At 42.1% G+C, this 27,685-nt stretch overlaps 1 protein-coding gene across 1 annotated transcript in view; it reads left to right on the forward strand.

Moving 5' to 3' along the window:
• LOC142090687 (sphingosine-1-phosphate transporter SPNS2-like) overlaps positions 1-27,685 on the forward strand; it is a 128,854-nt gene that overhangs the window by 80,240 nt on the left and 20,929 nt on the right. Inside the window, exons 4-10 of the mRNA XM_075168986.1 lie at positions 4,949-5,100; positions 6,541-6,607; positions 9,217-9,359; positions 10,558-10,710; positions 12,319-12,508; positions 19,301-19,366; positions 26,824-26,922. Coding sequence (XP_075025087.1) covers positions 4,949-5,100; positions 6,541-6,607; positions 9,217-9,359; positions 10,558-10,710; positions 12,319-12,508; positions 19,301-19,366; positions 26,824-26,922 — 870 coding nt within the window. The remainder of the gene's footprint in view (positions 1-4,948; positions 5,101-6,540; positions 6,608-9,216; positions 9,360-10,557; positions 10,711-12,318; positions 12,509-19,300; positions 19,367-26,823; positions 26,923-27,685) is intronic.

The following is a 27,685-nucleotide window of genomic DNA, read 5'->3' on the forward strand; positions in this document are numbered from 1 at the left end:
TGTCCCTAATCAGAAAGAAGCATGTATTCAGCTTGTTTTGTGAGACCCTTACAAGCTACTCCATATTCACATGCAAATAATAACCGAAGCTTAAGGATCATATGATTCTTTAGACAGTAAATCTGGTGGTTCAGAGTTGTACACGTATTTGGCAGATTATAGGTTTATCACTGACAGCTAATCTTTCAGAGAACTGTGGCTTAATTCCTTTTGTTAACTAATTAAAAAAAGAGAAAGAAGTTAAAGCTGTAATTAGACCTATTAAAACATGTATTACTCACTCAATGGCCTATACAACTAGGATAAATGTATAATTAGGAGGTTTGTCCAAACACGATTAAAGCTAGTCACGTGTCCTAGGCCATCAAACATTTATGTGTGCATGAGATTGAGAGTAAAGCCAGTATGAAAACGTGAATATAAACCATGTCATACTTTGCAGAGAAAATACATGAACTATCTTTTGGCATATTGTAAATATTTAACTCAAATCATGAAGGCTTTTTTCAGATGAAGATTCTGAAAGGATTGTGTCAGGCCTATAGCTTCTAGCGGGATAGTGTCATTGGTAACAGCAATCAGAGCAGGTCCATCTGTCCCTGTGATCTATCGCTGCTGTTGCCTTCGGTTTGCTGATAGGTTAAGAAATTTAGAAACTAGTAGGTTGTGCATTCCTATTAGTGATCAGTGCATTCCCTAAGGCATAAGGATTTGTATCCCTTCCAAAACTCATACCTATTTTGCAGGATTGGGGTTTTTTTTGTTTGGGTTGGTTAGTCTTCAAATTACAAAGTAGTAAAGTGTTCAGCTTTAGAACTAGGGCGTATTTTCCCTTCCATGGAGTTAAGAGATGGGAAGAGGAGAGCAGGTCCATTGACCTTTTCCACCTCACGCAGGCGTGTATGAGCTTTCTCTGTGCGCTAGTTTCTGGTGATGGCATCTCGTGAAGGGAAATTCCCAGGAAGACTGTGGCAGTTCTGGGTCTCTGTCAGCCACCATTCTTTTCCATATGTTGATGGTTTATCGTATACTGGAATCTTCCCTGGCTTGTGTCTCGTCAGCCCCTCTGTAGCAGTTTAGGCTGAAGCAGTGGCAGGGAGGGGGATTTCTGCCACAAGGTCATTCGAAGAAAACCGCTGCATTTCTACAAACCAGGAGATGTTGGCAGCTCTCATGGAGGTGCAGACATCTCTGACACGACTGCTAACCAAAAATTAAAGACATAAATAAATTGCCTGCTGTAATAGCTCTTTGTTTCAAAAAACTTTAGTCGCAAGCACTGACCCAGAGAAAAAGACACTGAAGTATTGAGGTTGCTGGGCTTAATCTATGGAAAAGGAATAAGCTCAGGTGCTGAAAGCTGACTGAGATGTTTTCAATTTTCCTGCCAGAGTGAGAACTATTTGCACAGATGCACAAATTCCAGAAGAGCTCCAAAGTAACGTAGAAAGGAATAAGCTGCTTTAATATATATCAATTTCTGCTTGGGGAACAGTGAAATTCAGTTAAAAGTCTTAGCTGCCTGTACTGCTTTTAAGCGTAGATAATTTAGAGAAGAATTTGGCTGGTGTCAGCCTTTTTTGTCTCACTAAACCACTAAGAATTCTGAGGTAGGAGAGAGAGAAAAAAAGCATTTGGGGGGAAAATCTAGTGCAGAGGAAACGTAGAAGTGTCCTGCTACAGCTGTGGGGGAGAACGGTGCTTCCTCTGCATGGGTAATATCTGACTTTCCCATTTGCTTATGTTGGTTGTCGTGTTTGCATACACTCAGAGGGAGAGAGAGATGTGCATATGGGTGTATTTGTATATAAATATACGCACACGTAAAATAGCAGTTGTCTGTATTGCACATAGTGGTTTTGGGACCAGTTTCTGAGTGGTTCATGGTATGTCTGTGGTCCAAATGAGTAGCAGCGTAAGAATTTTGGAGTTGTTTTGTTGTTTGTATTTTTTCTTCCTATATGAAAAATGAAAAGATTAGGCCCCTCTCTGAAAGGACAACTTTTTGTCTTGAGGAGCTACCCAGCTGTCCCTCTTCAGAGATGATAAAAACTTAAGTTTTGACTGACTGATTAGAGATGGAAGATTGGGGGTTCTAGCTTAACGTAACAAATTACTGCATCATTTTGTTATATAGGTTCCAATAGGATGCATGCTAGCCAAAGATCCAGAAGAGATCTTTCAGCGGGATAAGAAGAGGCATTAGCTCTTTAATCCTAGATATAAAGCTCTAAAACCAGGCACAAGATAGAACTGATTATAAATAATTCCCTAATATTGTTTTAGACTTTGTATATTTTGCCTAGGTGTTACACCTAAATAGCTGCATTGTCTGTAGTCTTGAATATATCATCTCAGAAGGGCAATACCATTCATGTCTTTACGTAGATCATGCTTTTATAAGACTGCTTTTATTGTCAACTGAAGTCAGAATCTCATGACTTAAATTTGGATACTGCTGCTTCAGAGAACATAGTTTAAATATGAAACAGATATTTGGAGTGTGTAAGCATGGGATGAGCCCAGGAGGAGGCTTCAAGGAGGAACTGGGGGAGGAGAATGAACATGTTACTTGTTGCAGATGATTTCATTGTATTGGGACTCTGATTCAATGGTGTTGATGGAACCGAGTCACTCTTCACCACAATAGGAAATCTTTGTAGAGTTTTCCTGCTTTATGCAGGGATTGTAAGAGGAATCTTATAACAGCATTATTTGGAGGAAATTCCTGTCCAGTATATTCACTGGGAGTGATACTGGCTGGTGAGCTCAAACTTGTGTCATTTTTACGTAGGTATTTCAAATTTGAGGAACATCCAGTGCATTTGCAAACTTGTCATTCTACAGGTGTAACTAGCACTGTCTACATACTCATTCTAGGTCTGGCAGATGACTGTTTTGCCTGTCACCCTCTCTGTGATCCAGATCTGAACCTCTTAAGAAACCAAAATCAGCCTCCAGTTCCCTTGCTTTCTAATTCTGCATGACTAAGTCATTCAGCATGTCATAAATACTGTTGCTCATTCCAAATACATTGGTTACCTGTGCACCAATTATTGTCAGCATATTTCTGCAGTGGAGTAGTTTAGCATTGGGTAATTGGCATAAATTAAATTGCTTGAGTCACAGTATTGCCCTTTCTGCATACACCCACACGTGTCTGTTACGTATATGCAGCTTATGGGAGATACATGAATGATAGCAGCACTGCAAACGCCCTGCCAGCAAACAAGGAACTTGTATACACTCAGAAAATAGTATTGATGCAGAATTTACGTCAAAATGAGAGGAAGTGAAGAGTGCACAAAAGTATTTGTTTTGTGTGACTATAGGAATCCTCAAGAAATTCTTTTCAACCAGGGGATTGCAGTGAGGAAAACAATGAAAACGTGTCAGTGGTAGATTTTTGTCTCTGATGGATATATTTAGGACTGAGGCACGTGGCTTGATGTCTGCATGGCATTTTCCACATTTGAGAATGAGAGCCCTGTACTCTTAGCTTTGCTGTAGGGCACAAAGTCAGTCACTTCCCTGTAACTCAACTTTTCCCCATCTGTAGAAGCGGAATCAGTAATCGCTCGTTGTTCTCAAAACACTTTCATGTTTAAGGACGTATCATAATCCCTGCTGTTCTTCTTACAAATAATCTATATAATAATAACAGTAAATTGAGGATTTGTAGAGGCTACATTTGTAGAAATAGATTTCCCTGTGCTTACAGTTTTCTGCAATTGACTGTTTAATTTCTGCACCTGCAATTACTTCTGGGTGCAGCTCAAGCTGCTTAGATGTCTGAGAACTTGATTGTGCTCATGTATCAGGTATTTAGGCATCAAAGTATTGTGCCTTATGCCTTCACACAGCAGCACCTAGAAAACTGCAAGTGTAGTGAAAGAGGTCGGCTTGAAGATCAGGTCCTTGCAGTTTATGAAAGTGTTGGCTGAAACAGGGAAACGAGCTGTGAAGAAAATTCTATTAGATGAACAATTCCTTTTCGTCCATTTTAGGCTGTGTTGTGCTGAACATGAAGTCCCTCTCCTCGTTCTGTGGGATTGCCCTTTACTCAGAAGGGCACGTAATTCTCTGGGCAGCTTAATGCCTTTTCAGCCCGTGCCGTTGCCTCGCGTGGCTCTGAATCTTTCGGGGGTGGTGCTACTTGCTGAGGTACCTTCAGGTGGTCCTACTTACTGAGCACACTGATGTTCCTGTGGTTCTCAGTAAAGCTCAAGTCTTATCTCCGTGTAACTGTGTACATCTCAGCTCGGATTGTAACCTGAGGTTTTTCAGAAGTCTTCAGTGGTGGCTTACTCTGCCTTCCTGCTGTGAGGGGGAGATTTATGGTTTTTTCCAAGGCAAGTGGAGTGAGATAGGTGCTTAGCACCTTTGAAAACCTTCCCTTATTCAGTAGCTTCTAATCAAGGAAAAAAACCAGAGTTTGAGGGATTGCAGGTTCAACTCTTTCACAGCTTTGAAGAGCCTTTAGGATTTCACCAGTCTTACCCTGTCCCTTGGCGTGCTGGGGAGGTTGGGGTTGTGCTCAGCAGGTATTGCTTTTTCTGGATCCCAGGGCGGGATTTGTTCCCCTCACCCACCTCCCCAAACCTTGCTCTGTCAGTGCCGCGCTGCTGGCGCTTGGGCTCAACAGGAGTGAGCTGCAGCCTGATCTTCTGCCTGCCTTAGAACATCTTCTTGAGTGTCACTGGGTAAACATGTATTATTACTACTTTTCTTTCATGCCTATAAATCTTCAGAAAAAATATAGTCTCTTTCCTCCCCAGCAAGAGACAAATTAAAAGAGTCTGCGGTTTAAAAAAAAAATGCAAACAAGGGGGTCACTTTCCAGTCACCTGGGTTTCTGTTTCCCTGTTTGCGCAGCTTTCACTGTTGTCCATCCTGAATTCAGAAATACAAGGGGAGACTTGCTAACGTGTTTTATTTCTTTTCTCAGTATTTCTGGCTTCTTGTGCTCTCACGAGGTTTGGTTGGCATCGGGGAAGCAAGTTACTCCACTATTGCACCAACCATCATAGGAGACCTTTTCACCAAAAACACAAGGACCCTTATGCTGTCTGTTTTCTACTTTGCAATTCCTCTTGGCAGGTAAGGGACATAATGCTGCTTTCATCTGGTTTTGGCTTTTCTCTTGTAGTAAGCTCACCCAGATCTTAAGTTGGTAATGATGATAGTTCTTCTGTCTTTGGTTGGAATGGTTTAGACAGGAAAATATTGTGAGCAGTGACTAATTAGTTGCAGGAATTGGATTCTTTTTCTAGCCCTGTTACTATTTCATGTGTGACTTTTGGGAATTAATGGGAAGGATATTTTTTTTTTTTTACAGCAATGGGGTGGAAATGGAATCAAAGTATTTTAGCTGACTTTTTTTTTTTTAAGCATTATTAAATTAAACTATCATTTTGAATAATGTTATATTGGTTCTCTGAATCGTTGCTTTGATTCATTTGAGGTTAGGCCTTCTTTAGCCAATGTCTTTCAGGTTACTGTGAAATCAAGATCTCTTAAGACACTGGGCTGAGTTTTCAAAAGTGAGCGAACCTGCTTCTATGTGACAGTCTAAATAGCAGAGGTTTCAAGAGGAGTATGCTATATAACATATACAATTTGAAATTTTGACTTTTAAAAATATTTTTAGTTTAACCTTAGGTTCTGCCCAACCTTGAATTTGGCCAATCTGACTAAGTTTGGAAAAGGCAGCTAAGCCAATCTTAGATGACTTGGTAGCTGCAGTAGCAGTGGCCAGTCCATTTTAGTGCTGTTGCCACTGAAACAGCAATTAGGAGAAATTGTGAAGTCAAGTGAAGACAAGGCTGAAGAGAGAAACTGTAATGATCGTTCACCATCAGTCTTAACGCAGCGCAGTGGAGGACAGCCAAGCCCATAGATGCTTGATGAAAGCAACAGACGGGCTCAGATTTGGAGTAGTTATTTCCTCTGGCGCTTTCTTTCAGTTGAGTTCCCTTATCAGCCCAATGCAGCATGTGATTGTTGGGACAGCAGGGAATCTCTGATTGTTTTGGGTTTTTTTTTTTTTAATTTTATTTTTTTAAAATAATGGCTGAGCCTCTATTGTGAGGTTGTAGGAGGGTGGGTTCACATAGTTTGCATACCAATTCCCAGAGTTGGACAACATCCTGTGCAAAAGTGGCATCATGAGTTCATCTCCGGCAGGGAAAACACAGGCAGCAGTTTAATCCCCCCCAACTCAGGGAAAAACTTCTGGTATAGGGTGGTGCATTTTACAAGTTAGAGCACCTATCCCTAAGATAAAACTCACAAAATCCATTTGCTATTGAGGAGAAAGAAATAGCCAAGTCCTTAACTGGTGAAAAGAATATTTTCCCAAGAGGGCCAAAGATGCCAAGTATTTACATAGAGAATTCAGTGAACTATGGCTAGCAGGAGAAGAGAGCCTAGGACACACAATTGACTCCGACTTTTTAAATCTTTTTTTTTTAAACTTTTAAAAGTTTAAGAACAGCTATGGTTGTGGTACTCTTACTCTCATCTTTGTATTTCTTGTAGTGGCTTGGGATACATCACTGGGTCAAGTGTGAAGCAGGTTGCTGGAGACTGGCACTGGGCGTTGCGGGTAAGCTACTCTTAATAACGTCGTAATAACAGTTGCATTGGTTGATCAGTGTTAGGAAGAGTTCTATCGCACAATTCAACCTGTTATTATATATAACAGGTAAAGGATTGGAAATTGCATTTATGGATATTAAGTGCATAGCAGATGCATTCTCTAAGCAAATGGGAAAGGTATGTGGTTTTGGCTCGTTGTACTTGGTTTTTTACCTGCCTGGGAGCAAGAATGTTCCAATCACTTTATTATCAGTCAACCATGATTTCTTGATGGGGATGGGAAGACGAGGCATTGGCCTTAAATCAACTCCACAGTCTTTCAGTCCCCTGCTGTCAAGAAACTCCGAGAATGGCTTCCTGCTTTGAGGAAAAAACACTTTGTTCCAGTTTCCGCTTGTTTTTCTGCCCTGAGACAGTCGGTTTCCTTCTATTTTAACCTCTTGGGACCTTGATAAATGTGTTGAAAAGATAATACATTCCAATCACATACGCACAAACAGATCCTGCACACAAAGATGTCTTGAAAGAGCTGAGAGGAAGTAGCCCAGCAGAACTGTTTTCTGACCTTTGGCAGTCTGGGTGGCATGAGCCCCCGTGAGGTGCATTCTCTGGCTCTGGCACTTCATGAAGACAATGAATCTCATGAAGCTCAGGCCAACTGCATTTATAACAGCAGGTGATGAAATACATGGGTTCCCATCTCAAGCCAATGTGCCCTTCTGTGACACAGGCCATTCCCTCCCTGTCCAGCAAGGGTAAGCAAAGCCAGGAAAATCACCGTGAACAGTTCATCTGCAGCTAGGAGAGTGGAGAGTAGTTTCCAGCTGTGAACCTGAAATGAAAAGTTTAATAGCCTACAGCTTCACACCAAGAGGATGGCTACCTCATTCGGTAGCAGAAATGCTTTAAGGGTAAAATTAACTTTTGAGCAGAAGCCAGCACAAGGAATAAGAAACTCCAAAGCCCCTCCTCCTGGTCGGTGGGCTTTAATGAGGTTGATATGTTGGAGTGCTCTTGTGTTTCTATCCGTAAAACCCAAATGATTAATTTGTGCAAAGAAATCCTCACTAGCATCTTTCTCTTCAGATGAAGTCTCCATGGTTATCCTGAGAAATCCAGGCTATCTGCAAGTCTGTACCCCTTATGGGGTCATGATTTCCACTATAAATGATGCATTCATGCATGATTCCCTGACCGTGCGAAATCGTGGGCAATCTGACAAGCAGCCCACTTCTATGATAGTTGCTTTGGACAGCATTGCTTAGTTTTTGTAGTCAACCAGCACATGTTGAAAGCTTCCAGACATCAGTGTAAAGCAGCCTCCGTCCCTGTGGCAATTATTGTGCTCTTGCAAGATGTACAAGATTCCCCTAGGTGATGCTTCCCTCTGTGATCTCCTGGGGTCTCCAGATCCGGAGGAGGTCGGGAATAACATGTACTTCAATGGGCTGAAGAAGACAGAAGGGCACTTTGACAAGTGGCAGCTTTGTCTCTGGATCTAGCAGTAACGTCACTGTTTCATTGGAGCATTACTGAGTATCAATGGATATTGTCCTGTTGGGGGATCAAGCCTTTAGATAAAAATCAAAGAGACTTTAAATTATATGGCCCTAGAAAATCCCAGCATTTCAATTTTTTTTACTAGTGCTGTGTCTTGTGTTCAGGTGTAATAAGGATACTGTATCAGGCTTCATTTATCCCTGGATGAGGGATTTTCCTGACTTTCCAGTTCTGAAATATTTTTGCCTTCCCTTTCCTTCCCTGGAATTTGTCGTCTTTGGATGTGAAACACTGGTCTATGTGTAAAGGCCATTCTCAGGTTATTATTGGAAACATTTTTTTTCTGGAACAGGAATTTGTTTTTAAAATGGCAGGTATAGAAGAGATGATAGTTCGGTGAAAGTCCATGTTCCTGTTTTCCTAACGGAGCTATTTTCCATTCTGATGATGGAATTTCAGTGTCAAAACAAGAATCATGTTTGTAGCTTCCAAAACACTGTGGGATCTTTGTATTTTTGTCTAGAGATTGGGTGAAGGGATTGGAAACTGGGAAACCTAACCCCTGAATGTGTCATTTTCCTGTCTTCCAGCCTGAATTTTCAATGTTTCTTGGTCTGCTCTACACTGAGGTAGTCTGAGGAAGCTGCCTGAAAATAGGAAGCCATTGTGGGTTGACTGGAAGAGGGATGCATGTCAGGCAAGGATTTTCAAAGCCAGCATGCTCCCTACATCCAGAAATCTTTCATCTGGCCTCATTGCCTTTAAAAGGCTTCTGCACTCTCCCAGAAACTAGTTGGTCTCTTAGCCCAGCTGGAAGTAGGTTTCCAAAAAGTTAATCACTGAAGAACCACATTTAGATGAATCTTGGTACTTTAATAAAGAAATGGACTGTCTTAATCAGAGTATTCTCAAAGCTGCCTGCTTCCAGAGTGAGATAAGAGAGTCCAGGGAATGACAGGGAGGAAGGAAAGCAGCAGATGCCTCAGTGTGCTTACAGATTCTGGCTCGCTGGAAAGAATCGAGTCGCTGAAACAAAACTAATGTAATCTGCTCCTTACTGACTAGTCAAAGCCAACCCTGCTGACTCCTGTGCTATTCCCTGTTCCTTTCTTGCAGGTATCTCCACTCCTGGGAATGATAACAGGAACACTCATCTTGATATTTGTACCTGCTGCTAAAAGAGGAAATGTTGAACAACTTGGGGGACAGCTGAAGGCTCGGACCTCATGGCTGAGAGACATGAAAGCACTGATTAGAAAGTAAGAGCACTCTAGTAAAAAGCATGCTTTGCCTCTAACGCTTAATTGGAACATCCAATGGCCTGTACTTCTCAGCACTGTGAGACTGGAAAGCGACAACATGCAGGGAGTTGCAGGAAGCTTAGTCCGTGGACCTAGGAAAGAAAATCACAGTTACATTTTCACAAGGTATCGACTGCAGTGACAATGATGGATTCCAACTTTTGCTCTAACCTTTCCAAGACTGAGATCTAAGAAAGATCTGCTTTGTTTGGCTCATACTTCAGACAAATCAAGGCTTTTGTAGTGTAGAAATTGCTGTGTTCCTGTATTAATTGTTGTGCCACTGTTGTTCAGACACTTAAATCCTTTTTCTTCCTTGAAAGAGCTACTCTGCTGAGGAGAAAAAGAGAGTTAAGTGCCAGAGCTATTTAAGAGGAGAAAATACACAAAAGCTTGCACTACATGGCAAGTTTAAATATATATGTTTATACAACCACATGTGATTGAATGCATGAGCACTGAATGTGCTTGAGTGCTTGTATATGTGCATAAAAGATCACACGCTCACGAGTGTTTAAGCAGCTGCCCAAGCTTCCAGAAAGCTTGCCTGTGAATGTGCAAATACTTGCACTTGTGAATTCAATTTTACATCAGAATTCTTGATGGGAAACTTGTGCTGTCCTTCATTTTTAGAACTGCTGGCTAGAATGCCTTCCTGGTATTGTCATCCAATATCAAAGGACTATGAAAAGTGATGATGGTTAATTTATCAATATTTCTATATTACTTTTTTTGTTGGTTTATCCAAGTAGTAATCATACCGTGGCATGGATGGGAAGGGAGAAGTGGAACTGGTAATTCAGGTAAACAGGTGATATTACAGTGAAAGCCCTGTAATTCACACATCATGTCTTAGTGACTAAGTACTGATTGATTGTCTTCTGAAACGGTCCCATGAAAATGGTCTCTTTGAAGCACCTCTGAAGAGTTAAGTGCATGATTATCAATGGAGCATCATGTATGAAGAAATATTCTGTGCCTCTTATTCTCCATTGCTTTGTACCTTGTATTATCTCTGCCCCTTGGCAAAGGGAGGTCGCTAGTATGGGGGAACACTGTGTTTTGTCACTGAAGCACTGGCTCCTGTCCTGGGGCTCCTGCTCTTTCACTTTTCCCACTAAACCTTCTCTTGGTTTTGCCTCTTGTGTCTCCACAGCCGCAGCTACGTGTTCTCATCGTTGGCCACCTCAGCTGTCTCCTTTGCCACAGGGGCGCTTGGCATGTGGATCCCGCTCTACCTTCACAGAGCACAGGTCGTGCAGAAGACAGCAGAGACCTGCAGCTCACAGCCCTGCGGCACCAAAGACAGGTGAGATTCGTACTCTGCTGCTTTAAAGAGGGGGAAAAGGGAGTGGGGGCTTATTTACCAGAGGAAACAGGCAAGTCCCATGGAGTCAAGTTACTAGAATGTCTGTAATTTCCTCTAGGTCTTTGCAACAATGCTAGGAAATGCTGGGATTGTAAACTAGGTTTTATTTCTCTTCTTTTCTTCATCGCATGAAGTCTAAGGGAGAAGCAATGACCTCAGCTCTGTCTTAGTTCCCAGGCTATAGTGCAGAAGTAGAAAAGAGACTGCTCTCTTTGCCTTAGAAGATGTTTGGAGAGCTGAGAGAGAGTTTGGTTTCTTAAGACCCAAGCTGTTTTCTGCAATAGTAGCAGAATCAGCTGGCAGGTTGGGTAGCCACAGTGGTGGCTATAACTCAGGGTTCCCCTAAAGGCTGCAGGGGCTGACCCTGAAGACTTTTGTTTCTATGTGAAGGAGGACTTCACTGTGTTTCATTGCTCTGTACGCTACCGTATATGCTGACTTACTCTGAAAAATGGTGCAGAGATCTGGGACACTTTGGTCTGGATTGCTTGATGTTATACGGTGGTTTGGTTTTTCAGTCCCAGTTACACAATATCACTTGCAGCACATAAGCTATGAAAAGTAAATCATCGTTTCGTGCTTTACCATGATCGCACAAAACATAAAATGCTAAAAAAGCATTTCTCCAGGTGAATAAAAGATATGAAAAACGGCCTTTTGTCAGCTCTTTTGCTTTTTAGCTTGTGAGGGAAAAATAACATCAGGAAAACCTTCTTGCTCTGGCTGACACAATCCCATCTCAAGTAAACTACTTAGTGGTTTGGAGTACCATCAACTAGAGCGCCCAGCGGGCAGTCTCAGTCTATTCTGCAAAAATGCATTGAGCAGAAAATACAGCTCCAGTCAGACTGCCCGTCTGCCGTTTACAAAGAGAAGTTTTCCACTCCTTGATGACACCTATATTTTGAGCTGCCCTGGAGCTACTGTAATGTAGTTGCCAAAGACTCTGTAATCCAAGTCCTGCAGATACAATACGGAGAATCCTTGACAGCTCCTGGCTCTTTAAATTTAAATTAACACATTTCGAATGTGTAACATAACAGCAAAATAATCTAATCAGGCTTCTTTGAAGTGGTCTGAAAGGAGGTAGAAGGTCAAAGTATGTTGAAAGTCACTGGTATTTACAGTCTTGTTAGGTTTCCTTTCCCTTAAGCTTCCTAGTGCCTGTTCTGTCCATGATTTCCCCTTACATGATCAATGTGCAGGTTATTTCTTAGTTTTGTGCATACATAATTAGCTGTACACTTGATAAAAAGCTCAGTTCCACACAAAGAAGCAGTATGAGCCCTTTGCACCTCTTTGCATGTTGGTCAATGCTTGTGTACAAGGCTGAATTTCATATGCTGTTTTACTTAATTGCAGGGGAAGAGTACTAAAATCACAAGCACTTAGCAGAGGAGCTCATTCATTTTATTTTAAATTTGCAAAGCCAATGTGCAGATTTCCATTAGTCAATTTACTCTAATAATTTGTTCAAAGACCATGCCCATTTTTGGGAAAAACTAAAAAAAAAACCTGTCTCCTTTTTTTTTTTTTCCTTTTTAATAGCTTGATCTTCGGAGCAATCACATGCTTCACTGGTTTCCTGGGTGTAATCACAGGGGCTGGGGCAACCAAATGGTGCCGGTTAAAAACCCAGCGAGCTGATCCTCTTGTCTGTGCTGTTGGCATGCTAGGATCGGCCATCTTCATCTGTCTGATCTTCGTTGCTGCCAAAAGCAGCATTGTGGGAGCCTATGTAAGTATAATCCTTTCCATATGCCAGTCTCGCTCCTACTCTCTCTACCAAACCCCTTAGAAGACTGTGTGCATTGTCCCCTGCAGGAAGCCTGAGATGTTGGTCTAGCTTTTCCCCTTCTGAATGTCCTTCATTTTGTCCCTTGGCATTTTGGCACTATCTGGATGTGCCTGAAGGGAAAATGGTATCTCAACTACTTATCTCCTCTCGCTAACTGTCATCAGAATTTAGAGCTGGGGATTTAGCGCATGCATGGAAAGCCACCGTTCCCTGCCTTTGGGTTGTTCTATCTATACCTCTATCCATATCTCTATCGCTCTCAACTAATGTTTTGGTACAGGAAAATTGGCCACTTCCCTTACAATAAGGGTATTGTAGCTGCAGTGGCACCAAATTGTAATTACAGTATAATTTGTCTGCGGGCATGCTTTTGGCTGCCTGTAAGTACTATCAATTTCCATAACTAGGTAGCTTGCTGCAGACCAATATTAATTACCCTGTAATTTCAATTTGTTGTTATCTGTATTACCATAGCACCTGAAAGTCCTAGTCATAGCCCAGGAACCCACAAGACCTGATGCTGCACAAATGCAGATTAAAATATGGCCCCTCCCAGAGTGTTTATAATCGAAGTATATAAAAAGACATCAAATAGATCCAGACAAATAGACTGAAGGGAAAAGGAAAAACTCAAGTATAATAATCCAGCCTCAGGCTAGAATCTTGGTCTCAGTAAAGAGTAGAAATCCAGTACACTGAACTGGTTCCCAGGTGCTCTTTCAATGTAGTAGAGAGAAGCCTAGGACCTGGAGAAGTTTTTGAAGGGAAAGCATGAGATGGTTGGAGTAATGGGGTAATTTCTGAAAGCCTACCCTTAGCTTCCACATTGCAGTGCACACTCCACCCAGCGAGGAGAATTCATTTACAATTAACCAATCGACCAATCTACTGCGGTTCCTTGTTTCTCTAGATTTCTAGCACTAGCCTAGCCATGGTTATTTTCTGAGTATTTCAATAGCTGCCATTGTTATGGGGAAACACAAGAAAAAAGAATGAAAGTTTAAAAACATTAAGAGAGAACCAAGAATGCCTACTCTGGCTATTTAGAAAGTGTCAGAAGGAGATTCGGTCCTCTGGTGTGTGGCATGGTCTAGAACTAGCCTTTGATTCAGTCCTCAGCAAAAAATGATCAGCTCAGACAACCTGTAAGAGGGTTGTCTCCACCTCCACAGGGCAGCCAGCCCTCTGATTTTCTCCTTTCTCAGACCTGATGACAGACATGTTCATTTGTGGTGTGTAGTCTCTTTATGCAGAAAGTCCTCCCTTTCTAAGCTGGAAATACTGTTTTCAAAAATTTTGCAACAAAAAGTGGTTATTGGTTTCATTTTCAACTTTTTTCCTTAGTGTTTTTTTTTTTTAAATAGCCGTGTGACTATTCTGCATTGTGTAGATGGTATTATTAACCAATCTTAGAAACAATTTATTTTATTATGCGTGAGCAGTAAATCTAATAAAGAGTCAATGATTTGCAAAGGAAGTTATCTCTGCATACGGAAGGGGTATGAAGAACATAAGCCTGTTTGCTGATGCTGTTAGGCTGATGCACACATTTGTTGCAGATAACACTGCCTCTCCGTAGCCCTAAATATGGTTTCTCTGCTGCTGGAAACCTGATGCATAGAAAGCAGATAAGAGTCTAGTTATTGTACCGACTGGGGAATCAGAGCGCTGAACTCTCTTTAACAGATTCTACACGTGACAGCGGGCAAGTTATTTAACTTTGGTTTGCCTCTGCAAAGATGAGGATTCTTAACTTACAAAGGGTCAGGGTAGCTTAGATCATTAATGTTTGTAAATCACCTGGAGATCTGTGGCCAAGCCATCCACTATAAATTAATATAAACAGAAAACAATGAGACAACACCTGCTGCTGTTGCTGTTTAGTGTTACAGGTGCTAACCCCACTGAGAGAACAGGTCTGTGTTGGAGCTACCAATGTCTCATAACACAAGGTATTATCATGGTGGTGCTATGTATCAGCTGAATTGACTTTTCAAGACAAGTTTCAAACACAAGCCCTTGTTTTTCCATGCCATTCAATGCTATTGCAATCTTACAGACTTCCAGAGTGTTTAATTCCCTTGTATTTCCCTAGGAGACCTGTCTTGCAAGGTTACATGGTGTAGCGCTTTCTCATTACTGTCTGTTTTGAGTCTCATTGGTCCGAAATGAAGAAGAGACTATTCTCTGACTCTGGAGTTGGAACACCTAGATATGGCGGACAGCATGATGGTCTAGGTTACCTTCCTTATCTCAAAATCCATGATAATAGCTTGTTCTGGAAATAGTAGAGTAAAATTTATGAGTGGATTTTCTCATCTCTGATAGCTGCCTTGACAGCAGTGTCCTGGCTCTCATCCTGAAAGCATCTTTGAGTTCTGTATGACTGTGAAAGACAAGAGCAATGTTCTGGTGGTACCACCAACATGGTGGTATTTCCAGACCTTCTGTACTGTGACTGTCCTTAGACTTCTGTCGTTGATCACACTGTGCTAAAATTGAAGGGTTACTGGTTTTGGACCCCTTATTGGCTCAGAGCCTTAAAATTATCACATGGGTTGGGTCCCTATGAGATGGTGTTCTCTCACACTGAGCTGTGGTGGCCACCAGATCACCGTCTTCCTCCTTGCTCTAGTTAACAGTAAGAGTTTTTAATTTCAACTGATACTGGTATCAGCATAAATGAAGTGTTCAGTACTCCAGCAAGAACCAGCAGAGCCCTTGCTTTTTAATTTCTTGGCTTTTTGGGTTTTGTTTTTTGTTGGAAAAGACCTGCATATCCTTTGGCATGCTCACCTTGTCCCTTACAGGCTGTCAGCTGTCTGCTCTCTTCCTCCCTGCACATACATACTTTTCCTCCCCTGCTCAGTCCTGTCTTGCAGGTGGTTTTGGTCCCTGAGGGCAGCTGCTATTCCAGTTTTGTAGCAGCCACTCCTACCTGGAGCAGGTAGACAGACTTCTTTTTTCCGTCCAGTCTTTTCATACTAATCCAGTAAATTATTGGCAGTGATAGAAGTGGCTGGTAAGGCGGAATAAAACAACATTCTCTATCACTTAGCTGCCCAGACACTTGTATTTCTGTCTTGCTTGGCTGTATGGTCCAATCAGTTCTTATTCTGTGTTCCTTGCAGCGTGTGGATTTGTGTGTTGTAGTCTGGCTCCTTAAAACAGCAATTTGCATATCTTTAGGTCCCTCTCTTTCCGAAACACGTCCTCTTTGAAATGTTGGTTTTCAAACCTGTCTCTTGAAACCCATTAGCTGTATGGCATCATTGTATCACACTAACTCAGACATTTCAACAGCAGATTTTAGACTTGCTTAAATTTCCAAATGACTGGAGAGAGATGCTTTGCTTTGCCTTGCCTTCCTTTTGACACTGTTCCAAGTTCCTGTTGTACCGCAATTTCAACGTTTATTTCAATTCCTCAAAGACATTTTATGATCTTGCAGAAACAGCAACTCTCAGGGTAAAACCTTGCCATAGAGCTTTTACAGCATCTCAGGCTCAACTCCAGGGACTTTCTGTTGACGTGGTGTTGGTGACTTACCTACTTCTAAGGCATCGATATTGCCCAACACTGAGATAGAGTTAGACGTGCTTCAAATTTAAGAGTACACGTGGGAGTCTTACCCAGCATTTCAAAGCGAAATACAGATAATGAGGATGTAGACAGATACGCGCTTTGCAAATAGCCATGGAAGGAGTTTATAACCTGCTTAGATCTTGCTGTGAGAGCTGCTGGTGCGACCACTCTGAAACTACTTTACTTATCATTTTTGGGAATCAGAATGTGCTAACTGACCACATAAACAGAATACTTGAGGGGAACATAACTTCTATCAGCTCATCACAGGTGAGCAACAGGACACCAAATGGAGATGGTGAGATATTATAGAACACAGCTGGATTCAGAAGAGGATATATCTCTAGAGCTGAAATCTCAGTGTAAAATGAGGCTTTGAAAAGTGTGTGAGGAGTCAAAACCGTGACCATTTCGGGAGCTATCGATCTGTTCCGGAGGCTGCCCTATTTGCAGTAAGCATCCCTAGAGTCTCTCTCCAGCAGAAATGCCACATATCCTCATATGCCCTTTGCAGTGGATGAACTCATTTTTATAAATTCCCATTAGCAGCTGAAGGACAGACTTTATTTTTAATGTCAGTATCTTTTGTCCTACTTTTTTGATCTTCCTCTTGTTCCTCTTTTCCTTTTGCCAGTATCCACGTATTAAGCACGTGTTTCATGGAAACGTGTTGGGTGAAACACACATTCAACAATTCAAAACTGGTGCGCTCTGAAGTTTGGAGCATTTCAGTGATTTATTTATAGGACTTGTGCTGAATTCCTGCAGAAGGGGACAAGTTTTACTTGCTGCATGTAGGAATTCGTATGTGTGCTATGTGTTTGTAATTTATATAACCTTAAGGCAAGCAGTTGCCTGTTTGCAATATTGCATGAGTAGGCAGGGCATGTCGATGCTGCATTCAGAAGTGTGATTACATCTTTCCCAAGCTCAATTTAATCTATCCAGCCACAGAACCCCAGCAACAGCAGCTGCAAAGCTGTAGTAGGACAGATTTCAGAGCAGGTCCTGAGAGCCCTTGCTACATGACACATGGCTTCAACTCCCGTCAGCACCTTGATTCATTGGATCTGTGTTTCTTAGCTTGGCAGTTGTCATTTCCAGTGAGAGACAAGTTCGAGGCAGACCAGTGGACAGTGGGAAAGTGGAAAGAGGAGATTTCCTAGCTGACCAGCTGGGCTGTAATGACTGGCTCAGACGCCATCGCAAAGGAAGCAGATCCAGTCACAAAAAGAGGGGATAGGGAGGGAGAATGTGTGGGAAACAAAGACAATTTTAGAAACAAATAGAGGAAGCTTGCTGTAGGTCAATGAGTAAGATTTGCTAAATAAAGCAAATATTCCTGGCAGCGACATGATGGTCTGAGGGGCTTAGGCAACCTCACCCGGTGTGTGGGAAAGATAATTGCGGTGGTCACATCAGAGCCATAGCTGCCAATCTTGGAGGTCTTCCTCCCACCCCAAACTGCGCCTGTGCGAGCAACAAGGACTGGGACTGCCAGCCCATCAAAGCTCACAAGAACACCACAAAACAACATCCGAATGTTTCCTCAGAGCAAAGTGTACCGTGTATTTCTTGACGGTTTTGTTTCATTAATGAATTGTAGCCTATTCGACATAACAAAAACTGAGCATAAGGCAATTAAAAGGGCAATCTTCAATTACCTGAATCCAAATCTCCATAGCTGTTATTGCCAACTACCAATAGGGATTCCAGGAGTAATGTTTTCTCTCTAGATGCCACAGAAAGAAATGGCTTAGCTGGGCAAAAAGCAACCTTTTGGGGGACATCTAGTAAAGGAGTTTTGCTTGCCTTCTTGCTCGTGGGGAACAGGGGAGCTGGTTTTTACAAGTCTGGTTATTTACATAGCGCTTCGTCTATGCGTTCTGCTCTTCATAATACACAAAGGAAGTGGAAAACGTGTGTGTGGAAGATTCTCCATCCTTGTTTTTTCAATCTGTTGAACCTACATTTCTTTGTTAAATTGTTAACCTACAGGATAAAAGCAAAAGTTTCATGATTGAAATATGGGTAGAAAGCTTTTTGATGAAGGCAGTGTTCCGCCTGAAGCCGTGTCACCCTTGCTCCATTGGACTCAGTTTGATGAACATTTCTTTTAATGATGAGGCCAGGTTAAATTAGTTTCTCCTCTTGATCATTTCCAGTTCTTCAACTGCTGTGTTTGTAGAACCATTTAGTGAACTGCACTAGGGAACTGATTTGGGTTAAAAATAAAAAAAATAAGCAAAACAAGCCCCTCTTCCCCTACCTCCCCCCCAACAAAAGAGTCTTTGCTCCATCTCAGTCTCCTGATCTGAATCCCTGCTTGGCTCCGTTGTACCAGCACAACTGAGAAGGCAGATGGGATGGGAGTGATTGAGGAGGGAGTGCCAGAGGTGGAAAGGGTACGTGGTGGCTGTTTATACCATGCCGAAACAAAAAGAAGCTCTCATCCCACTACGTACACGGGGCTTTTAATGTATCTTGTTGACCATCTCCACAGAGTCAAGAGTTATATTTCACCGTAAGACACTGATGTTGCAAAACCCATACTTAAGTCCTGTCCGGACTGTACGTAGATATTACCAATGTAATACTTGAGTTGTTATAGTGCCTAGACCTACGTCCCCCTCAAAAAGGACAGCAATATGCTAGCAGGGGAGGGAAGGGATCTTGCACACAGTGGGTAGAGAACCTCACTTGGTTTGCTACAGAGCTTAACACATAACTTGATTCCTAGTGATGAAGATGACTGTGTTTCGGGGACTTGTGGCCTTCTTGCCTTTTCTAACTGGCTTTTTGGAACAGAATGATTTAAGTATGGAATCTCAGGGCTGTCTCTTCTTGCTGGCTTCTCATATTCTTTTGTTACCAAGTGTGTCAGCCTTTTGTTTAGGTGCTCTGTAGATCATAAACAGTTTACACTAATGAAGTTGCAGGCCAACCCTCTAGAGCTCTGATAAAAATCTATAGTTTTCTAATATTCAGGATAAACCGCAACAGTAACCAGGAATGTATTGTGTACAGAAGAATCCTTTGAGCAGGTTTGAGACAAATAAGCAACAAAGGAAAGTTTGTGACAGGTTATTTTTCCCTTGAATGTCAAGTGAATAAATCTTCTCCTTTTTGTGTGTTTTGTTACAACAGATTTGCATTTTTATCGGAGAAACTCTTCTGTTTTCAAACTGGGCTATCACAGCAGACATACTAATGGTGAGTGTACTTTGGAACAGCATCTTTCTCTTCTGGTGGCCAGAGCAGTCTGTCAGCTTGCAAGAACAACCTGAAGTTCACAATTTCTTCCAAATGCCTAGCCCCTACTTCAGCCTTTTTTTCTCTTTTTTTTTTTACTGGATGAAAAGGAAAGTGAGATAGAGAGAGAGAAAGAAAAAAAGATTATTCTTCTCCTTTGTTCCGAGCACCAGGGAGAGGAAATGTCCAGAAGGGACACCATTCCTGAATTCAGATAGTTTCCCCAAATTTTAAGTATTTGCACAAACCCCCATATGCAAAGAAATCGGTTAGCATTTCCTAATAGTCAGCACATTAGTGGATTTTGTTATCAATAACTCAGCTTTGTTCTGCAATAGGAAATCCTTCCCTCCCTCCCTCCCTCCCCTGACCACAAAGGCAGCCATCTACCTCTCTCTTTGGCTTAACTCCAGCAAACCTACCATTCAACACATACACAATGGAAAACCACCTCTGGGAGAGGAGAGAGGAAAAGAAAGTATAAAGAATTTTTGGACTATGTCCACCTTGTCCAGGAGGAAACTGTCAGGGACTTTTCACCTCATGTCCTTCATTTTCCATTCTTTCTCCACCATAGAACTTTTTAAGCCTTTCAAATCAGCAAGCTGACCTCAGCAGCTAGATTTTCATACGAAATAGTCTGGACGTTTGTTAGAGAGCCTTGCATGTTTTGTAGATGCTTCCATCAGAGACGTACAGAGCCTATCAAACATACTGTGTGTTGAAATCCCATTGTGAGGGAGGTTACTTGTTGCTTATTGTATGAAAAAGAAAGAAACTAGGGCACAGGACTTGCCCGAGGTCTTTTGGCAGGTTGTTGACAGAACTAAAAATATAATCAGTCTGACATCAACAGAAAACTCCCTTGACTTGTATTTGTTGCTTATGCAAACATCAACGAGAAAACAATCTGGCTCAGTATTCCTAGATGTAACGATAATGGTGTTGATATATTGATTCAGCAAAGAAGTTTCTGCTTAAGTTCTGTTTATGATTTAAGTTCAGGGTTGTGTTTATATTTGAAGGTAGCTCTGTAGTTGCCATAACTGATGAACTTTCGATCTTTAACTCATTTGTGCAGAGAACGCTTTGGGAGGTGGGGTGGGGTGGTTAACTCCACTTCTCTCAGATGTGAATAAGGCACGGAGAAACAAAGGTTATGTACTTCAGTAGCGTTAGATAGCTTTTAATTACCGAGGTTCGTTTCTCCTACCAGTTTAGCTTTAGCGTGATAGAGCTCTGCATGGGCTGAACGGGTGTTTACTCTGTACTTACATGGGTTTTGCAGCTTGTGCTGAGTTCAAGGCTGCGGTGGCCGTTCATTAAGTGGTATCTCAACACTTAGACAGATGTGCAGTCTACAGACAGCTGTGTTGAGGAAGAAATTATAGTGCAGCATTTGTCATTGCTCATTACTGCCTCCTGCCAGAGCTTCCTGTCGCATCCAGCCTTTGGCTGTGATGTTCCCAGGAGCGCTCCCGGCTCTCTCTGGTCGGAATTAGCTGATGGGCTCAAAGAGCAGATCTTTTATATCCTCGCTAGCATTGGCTGAAACAGGTAAGGCTTGGCCATGGAGCACATCTGCAGTCGTCCAGCAGTGACTCTCAAGGAGCAGCGGAGCAGTCATCCCTGCTGCCAGCATAGCGCAGCTGGAGGGGAGGTACCTGTCGGACAGGTTCAAGGTCCTCCAGAAAATCTGTGCCAGAGAGAGAGCTGAAACTTGACCTACGTTGTCTCAAACTAAGCCCAAAAGACATTTTTCAACCAACTACTTTGTTATATCAAAGTGTGCTAAGGATGCCATCATTGTCCCATTTTAACTACTGAGATTTTTTGTGTTGGTTTCAATGTGACTTCAGTATCCTGTCGCTTTTTAATAGCTTTTATAGGGTTTGCCATCTGTCTTACCAACATCCTATAGTCAGTTGCATTTTGGAGGGATGCATTTGCAGTTATTTATGTTGCTTTAGTGCAAAAGAACTCCACAAGAGATTATTGGAAATAATTTGAAATAATTTCTTAGCTCCAATTTCCAAAAATGGGAAAGAAAGTAAAACAATGTAAAAATTGGATTTTGGTAATTGATGCCAAGTCTTAAGCTAGCTGTTCTCTTGTCTGTTTAGAAAAATGAACTGAGTGTCATATATAATGCCCAGCTTAATGCATTATCAGCACGAGTAGACCTGTAAAAGTGCTATACAAATAAATGTAAACATCCACTTAGATCAATGCAAGCCTGTAAACAGATGGTCTGAAGTGCATTCATATTACACAAGGGGTTTGAGAGGATGTTTAATGAGACAATAGGTGAGAGCCAGGGCTATAACCATGTTTGACAGACAGCTTTATAAGAATTCCTAGCCAGACAAAAGTGTGGATATGCTTTAGTGAGATGCACCTTAGATGTCTGGCAAATTAATTTCTACTGATTACTATTTATTTGGTGTAATCAGAAGTGTGTCTGTTCTTGCCTGAGGCTGGTAAGGAGTTTAAAAGCATTATTAGCGCAAGCTTAACAACACTTTCATCATATACATAAATATTATCCTGTTTTCATGGATAAAAAGCTCTCAATACTGGCTGAACACTGTTCCCACTGATTTCATTATGCCAGAAGTGAGGCTTTTTGGAAACTGCATCCCAAATGATTTATTGTAGCTCTCCCAAGATTTACAGATTCATGACTGCTTAAGAACCCGATCGGGCAAGTTGGTAAGCATCTTCAGAGGTTTTGCAAGTTTACCTTCCTTGGCAAAACAAGGATGTTTGCTTATTATCTTCAAATTTAATTGTTGGTTCTTCATAGCTTCATGCTTCCATTGCATCTACTGTTCTTGCCAGTGTAATGGTCGGTGTGCAGCTCCTCAAATTGTCTGCAGTAAAAGGTGCTGAGTGCTAGGCTTGATAAACTGTCAGCACTGCAGGATGTACCGCACTGCCTGAGATTTTAAAAGGCTGATATTTGTTCCAAATGCAAATTTGTACAAAACAGGCCTTATTCTCCTGAGCACAACTCTCCAAATCTCCTCCCAGGCACATGCTCAGATGGTGCTTAGGGAAGGGGAGGGTGTTTCTTTTGGAGCATGCTAATTATGAAACAGATTTTATCAGCCATCTTTGCAAATTGGCCTCAAAATTACCAGAACCCCAAAGTAGCATTAAAACTGCCTTGTAACAGCAATAATGAATGAGCTTCAGTGCAGCAGGCAAGCGTGTAACGTTCTGAGACATGCTGAGTGCTTGGCGCTTTGTGGAATCTGGTCCTGATGGGGGGGGTTTCCTTTGTAGCACGTCTCAAAAATAAAGATGATGGACAGAGGCTTGGTGGCATTTCTGTGTAAGAGCCAGTAGGCAATTTAAAGGGCCTCAGCTATTGCGATCACAATCGCTTTAGGTCTTTGCTGAGAAAAGCCATCCTCCAGTTTACGCAAAGTCCTGACACTCACGCAAAAAAATGCTCTGCATATTTCTTTTAAAATATTAGTTCTTTTTAAATGGTCATGAGCTGCCATGGAGGAGCTGCTTTAATGTTTTGCTGTAGAGTTGAAGTCTTCCTTTAGGCTTGAAACAGGCATAGACTGGTGCTCAGCTGTGCTATAGGCATGGAGGAATGTTGCTTTTGTTCTGATTACCTTCCCTATAAATAAAAGTCAATTCTTTATGTCGTATAAAATACTGCCCTATTTTTATAGCCAAAGATAAATAGCATTTCCAGGAGTTCTCATTGTTGCTTCTCTCAGTGTGCCTCCGCACATCAGTAATCCGAGTGCTGTGGTTTAGATTTTAAGGCAGGGTGAGGAGTGCCTTTGAATGAAGGTACACAGCCCACTTCCAACACTCGAGCACAGCTCTGACCAGGAGGGACATGCCAAGGGGCATCTCTGCACTTCTGCTGTGGGCCGAGGGTTGCAGATGGATGCGTACTGCTCCATGTTGTGCTGTGATTTGGAGACCAGGTCAGCCTCCTTTTACTTCATTTAAAAGTATTTTTTTAGACAGTGTCTGCCTAGCTTGAGTGAAGGGTCTTTCTCAGGCTGGTTTCTCCGGATCACAGCCTTTGCCTTTTCTGAACAGTAGTTCCACCGGGGACACCTGGACTATTTCCAGGCTCTGTCAGTGGCTAGAACGGGGTTAGCGTGTGTTTTCCTTGCCTTTGGTGCTGAATGAGGCCACGCATTGTCCTGAAGATTACTGTCTGACCCAGAAAGGGTAGCAAAGTGTTTGGAGAGTAGAGTTTTCCATCAAAGATGAGACGTAAACATCAGAACTTACCTCTTTGGCACGTGGCCTTTTACTGGGAGAAGGGTGATCTCTCCTTGGCTTTCCTGGTTATTTCAGACCAGCTCATTCTGCTGGTTTCACTACAGGAAGGGGATGTCAGCAGTAAACCATGGCCTTTCTCAACCTCTATTTAAAGAGCAGAGGTTTGCCAAAGCTGCTGGGTCAGCCTCCCTGCCCGTCCTCTGTGCTGCCCGCCTCTGAACCTGGAGTCAGAGATGAGCCAGGATGATCCCACGGGCTTCCGCCTCGGCTGCTGTGGCTCTCCCACCTCCAGTTTCTGTGGGATGTTCAAACCCATGTATGGTTTGAATTTAGATCTATTTTAGTATCCAAATGCCCATTTAGAGCTGTAATTTACTGCTGTCTTCCTAGAACAGCAGATAATGTTTGCTACCAACTACTTCCTCTCCATCAGAATAAAATGCTTTTTAAGTAGGGATAGGGTGGAGTATTTTTTGGTGTTTTGGAGATGCTGGTTTAAGCCTTTTTTTCTTTCCAACATCTTTTTAGAGGAGGAGGGAAAATGTCATGTTCATTTGCTTGCCAGATGTTGGGGTTTTGGGTTGGGGGGGGTGTTTGTCACTTGAATTCCAGACTAAATCTACTAAGTTTTGGCACTTTATAGTGCCAAACCGTATCGATGGTTTCAACCATCAATAACTTCTTTAGCTAGGCAAACTGAAAACTTGCTGGAAATGGTATTGCTACTTGCAAAATGAAAGAAATACATGCAAAATGGTGTCTAATATATGTGTGAGTGGCTATTCATGTGTATAAATATATATATGCACACAAACATACGATGCAGGTATCATTCAAATTTCTTTCTCCAATTGGCACCAACTCACTGCCACTCCCTGAAAATGTTAAGTTTTTAATAAATTTGCCATTTCCTTTGTCATTTTGCTAAGAAAATGGATAGAATATAGAGCCAGGCAGGCTTTCTTCTCCAGATTTGTTAACATAATCTTTATAGAAAGAAAAATATTTTAACATAAGTTTAAAATTCCCAGTTTCACAGATATACGCAACTCTGGACTCTTGAATCAGGTAGAATTTCACTTTATCTTCTCAGATGCCCTTTCTCAAACAGCTCTTGCGAATGCTTCTCCGTTGCACCTGTGTGAACTGGGGCCAGGTGGGGAGAAGAACAATAACTCACTCTTCATTTTTTTTTCTGTCCTTCTGTCTAATCGATCCAGGTTGCACCCATTACCCTGCGTCTTTGGGGAATGATAATGAATTGTGTGACTCTCCCACTGTTTCACAGTGTGACCTTCAGTACATTTCTGTGTCTCTAATAAAGTCTAGACCTTATTTTCCTCATGGGATTTCTGTGAGCCTTCAAGTCTGTTTTGAGCTCCTGGATGCGAAAGGAGGACAGCCTAACATCCGCAGCCAGGTGGCTGCCGTGGATCCGATCGTCTTTTGCTCTTCTGTTGCGCAACAGGAGTTTAACAGGGTACCTATTTAATAGATGGCATCAAAGTGCATTAGCAGCGTGCGTTTGCAGCTTTGTCAAACCAATAATGAAAGAACTGGCAGGTCGTTCTGAAAGCACATGGTAAAACCCTAAGGAAAAGCATTTAATCTAATTTTACCCATCGTTCGTAATTGGAATGAGATGATCATTCTAAACAGGCATCAGTTCTCTTCCAGTATGGATTTTCTCAACGCTGTTTCTTTTCTTTCCTTTTTTTATGGCTAACTCTTTCCACTGCAGACAGGGCAAATCACCTTCCCTGCGAGGAAGTGTTAAAGCACTGAAACAGTGCTTCAGATCCTGTGCCCTGAGATCTGCCGCTGTTGAGCAGCGAGTTCTCCCTGCCTCAGTCAGCTAAGGTAAATTGATCTCTGTGTATCTCTAGCGGGGGATATGCCAGTCCTGAAATGTCACATTTAATTAATAAACGACTTCAGGAAAGGATTGCAAGAATGACTTGAAGGTGTGCCTTCTAAAGAAAGACTAAAGGCAGCCCATCAGAGAGGAAGTGGACAAGTAAAAGGGATCATGGTCTACGAACAGCTAAACAAGAGAGCTATTTCTGGCAGGGTAGATGGCTCTTCAGAGCAACAGAGAAAGGCAGAACAAGATTCAGTGCTTAGAAGTGGAAACAAAGCTCACTTGGATTTAGAGACCTATTGAATTCTTCATTACTTACAGCCTTTAAATCAAGACAGGATCAATTTATAAACTAGGATATGTAGACTTGATGCAGATGTTCTTAGCCAGCTGCTTTCACAGGTTTTATGCAGGAGACAATTACTTTTTTCTGCTCTTAAATGTGTGTTATAAAATTAAGGTCATTCCACAGGATGAGGGTTTGTCAGGTTTTTTTTCCTTTTTTAATCTTTCATCCCCTTCCATGGCTAGGGCTTTGTTTTCTGTGAGCTCTGGTCCCTTAATGGGGAAGTAATTTGTGTTTTCCACTGATCCTGTGTAGTCAGACTGATTATGCATGACCTGGCTGAGGGTGTCATGTCCTATTAGAGGAGTGGAGACCAAACCACAATATCTTGGCTATGGAAAATTTTCCTAATGTTTCTTTGTCACTTTTCACAAGTGGAATCACAAATTTTTGAGAAAAACATAAAGTGGCTAGAGGTGGAGTGGGAGAGGAGGATGTGTGACCTTTCATACTGATGTGGATTGCTTATGGTTTAGGAAACAAAATGATATCTTTATTACGGAAAAAACCCCCAACATCCCAGGTTTCAGCAACGTCCTCGTTTGGAAGCCTGGCAATGCTGAGCAAGTTATGTGCCGCAGGCAACCTCGAACTTCGCTTTCCCCATCAGCCAAGCAAAATAGGCTTGGAGCAGTAGCAAAGTGTCTTGTGGGCAAAGTTGATAGTCAAACTCATGCATCCAGTGCTGCTGAGAGGAGTGCAGACCGGACGGAGCTTCCTTCCCTCAACACCTGCCACCAGCAGTACTAGAAAGCCAGGAGGGGTAGCTCAGCTCCCCAGTTGCCTGGGCCACCCGGGGACTGGACCGTGGCTGTGTCTGCCACCGACATCTGGGGGAGCTTGCTTACTTTGTCCTGACCTGGGTATAAACTGAGCAATACAAGACAGCTGGACAGGTTCTTACTTCAGTTTCCTTATGTATTTTTTTTTCCCCCTTCTTCTTTGCAGTACGTGGTCATTCCAACACGCCGTGCAACCGCAGTGGCCTTGCAGAGTTTCACTTCACACCTCCTGGGAGATGCTGGCAGTCCTTATCTGATTGGATTTGTAAGTGCTCACAGCAGGTTTTGGCAGGGTTGCATGCCCATGTTTGTTTTTGTTTACTAACTGCTTATCTAAAATGCCAAGTTAAACCACGCTAGGGAAGGAAGGCCTGTCTTTATCAGCGGAATGGGAAGCGGTGCAGTGCAGTGCAACTTTTTTACGTTTATGTTATCGGTGGGCTACAATTCAACCCTGGAAGGACCACTTGGGCATGAGAAGAGAGCTACTAAATCTTTTTAGACTAGGGCATTTGTAAAGCTTATAGACAGCTCTGTGAAGGGAGAGCAGTTGCTTCTGTGGTGTGGATATAGGTCCATCAGAAATTAGATTGGAAGAGAGTCGTATGTGTGTTTAACTGTTAATCTGGTCTCATAAACCAAATATCTATTTATGGGTATGAACATGCAGCTGTTCTGACCTGCTGATATTTTGAACCTGTTTTGTATGATAATAAATGATGGTGTAAAATCCATGGCGGGATGGGTGTGTATGTTTTGGGGTTTTTATTAGCATTCCTTTCTGGTGTGTATGCTTTGGGTTTTTATTAGTAATATTCCTTTCTATTACTGCTGCAGTTGTTGGCCTTGGCCTGACTGGAGATCTCCCTTATTATGCCACCATTATCCTAGTGCAGAGCAAAACAAAAGACCGTGCTCCAAAAGCTGGCAATCAGAGAGCATTCACAGTTGAAAATATAAGGCCTGGGAAATTTAATGGGGAAAAGAAATCTAGATATACTGGGGTAATTTCTTTCCCTTGCACCCTT

Source organism: Calonectris borealis, chromosome 19, assembly GCF_964195595.1.
Source record: "Calonectris borealis chromosome 19, bCalBor7.hap1.2, whole genome shotgun sequence".
Taxonomy (NCBI): Eukaryota; Metazoa; Chordata; class Aves; order Procellariiformes; family Procellariidae; genus Calonectris; species Calonectris borealis.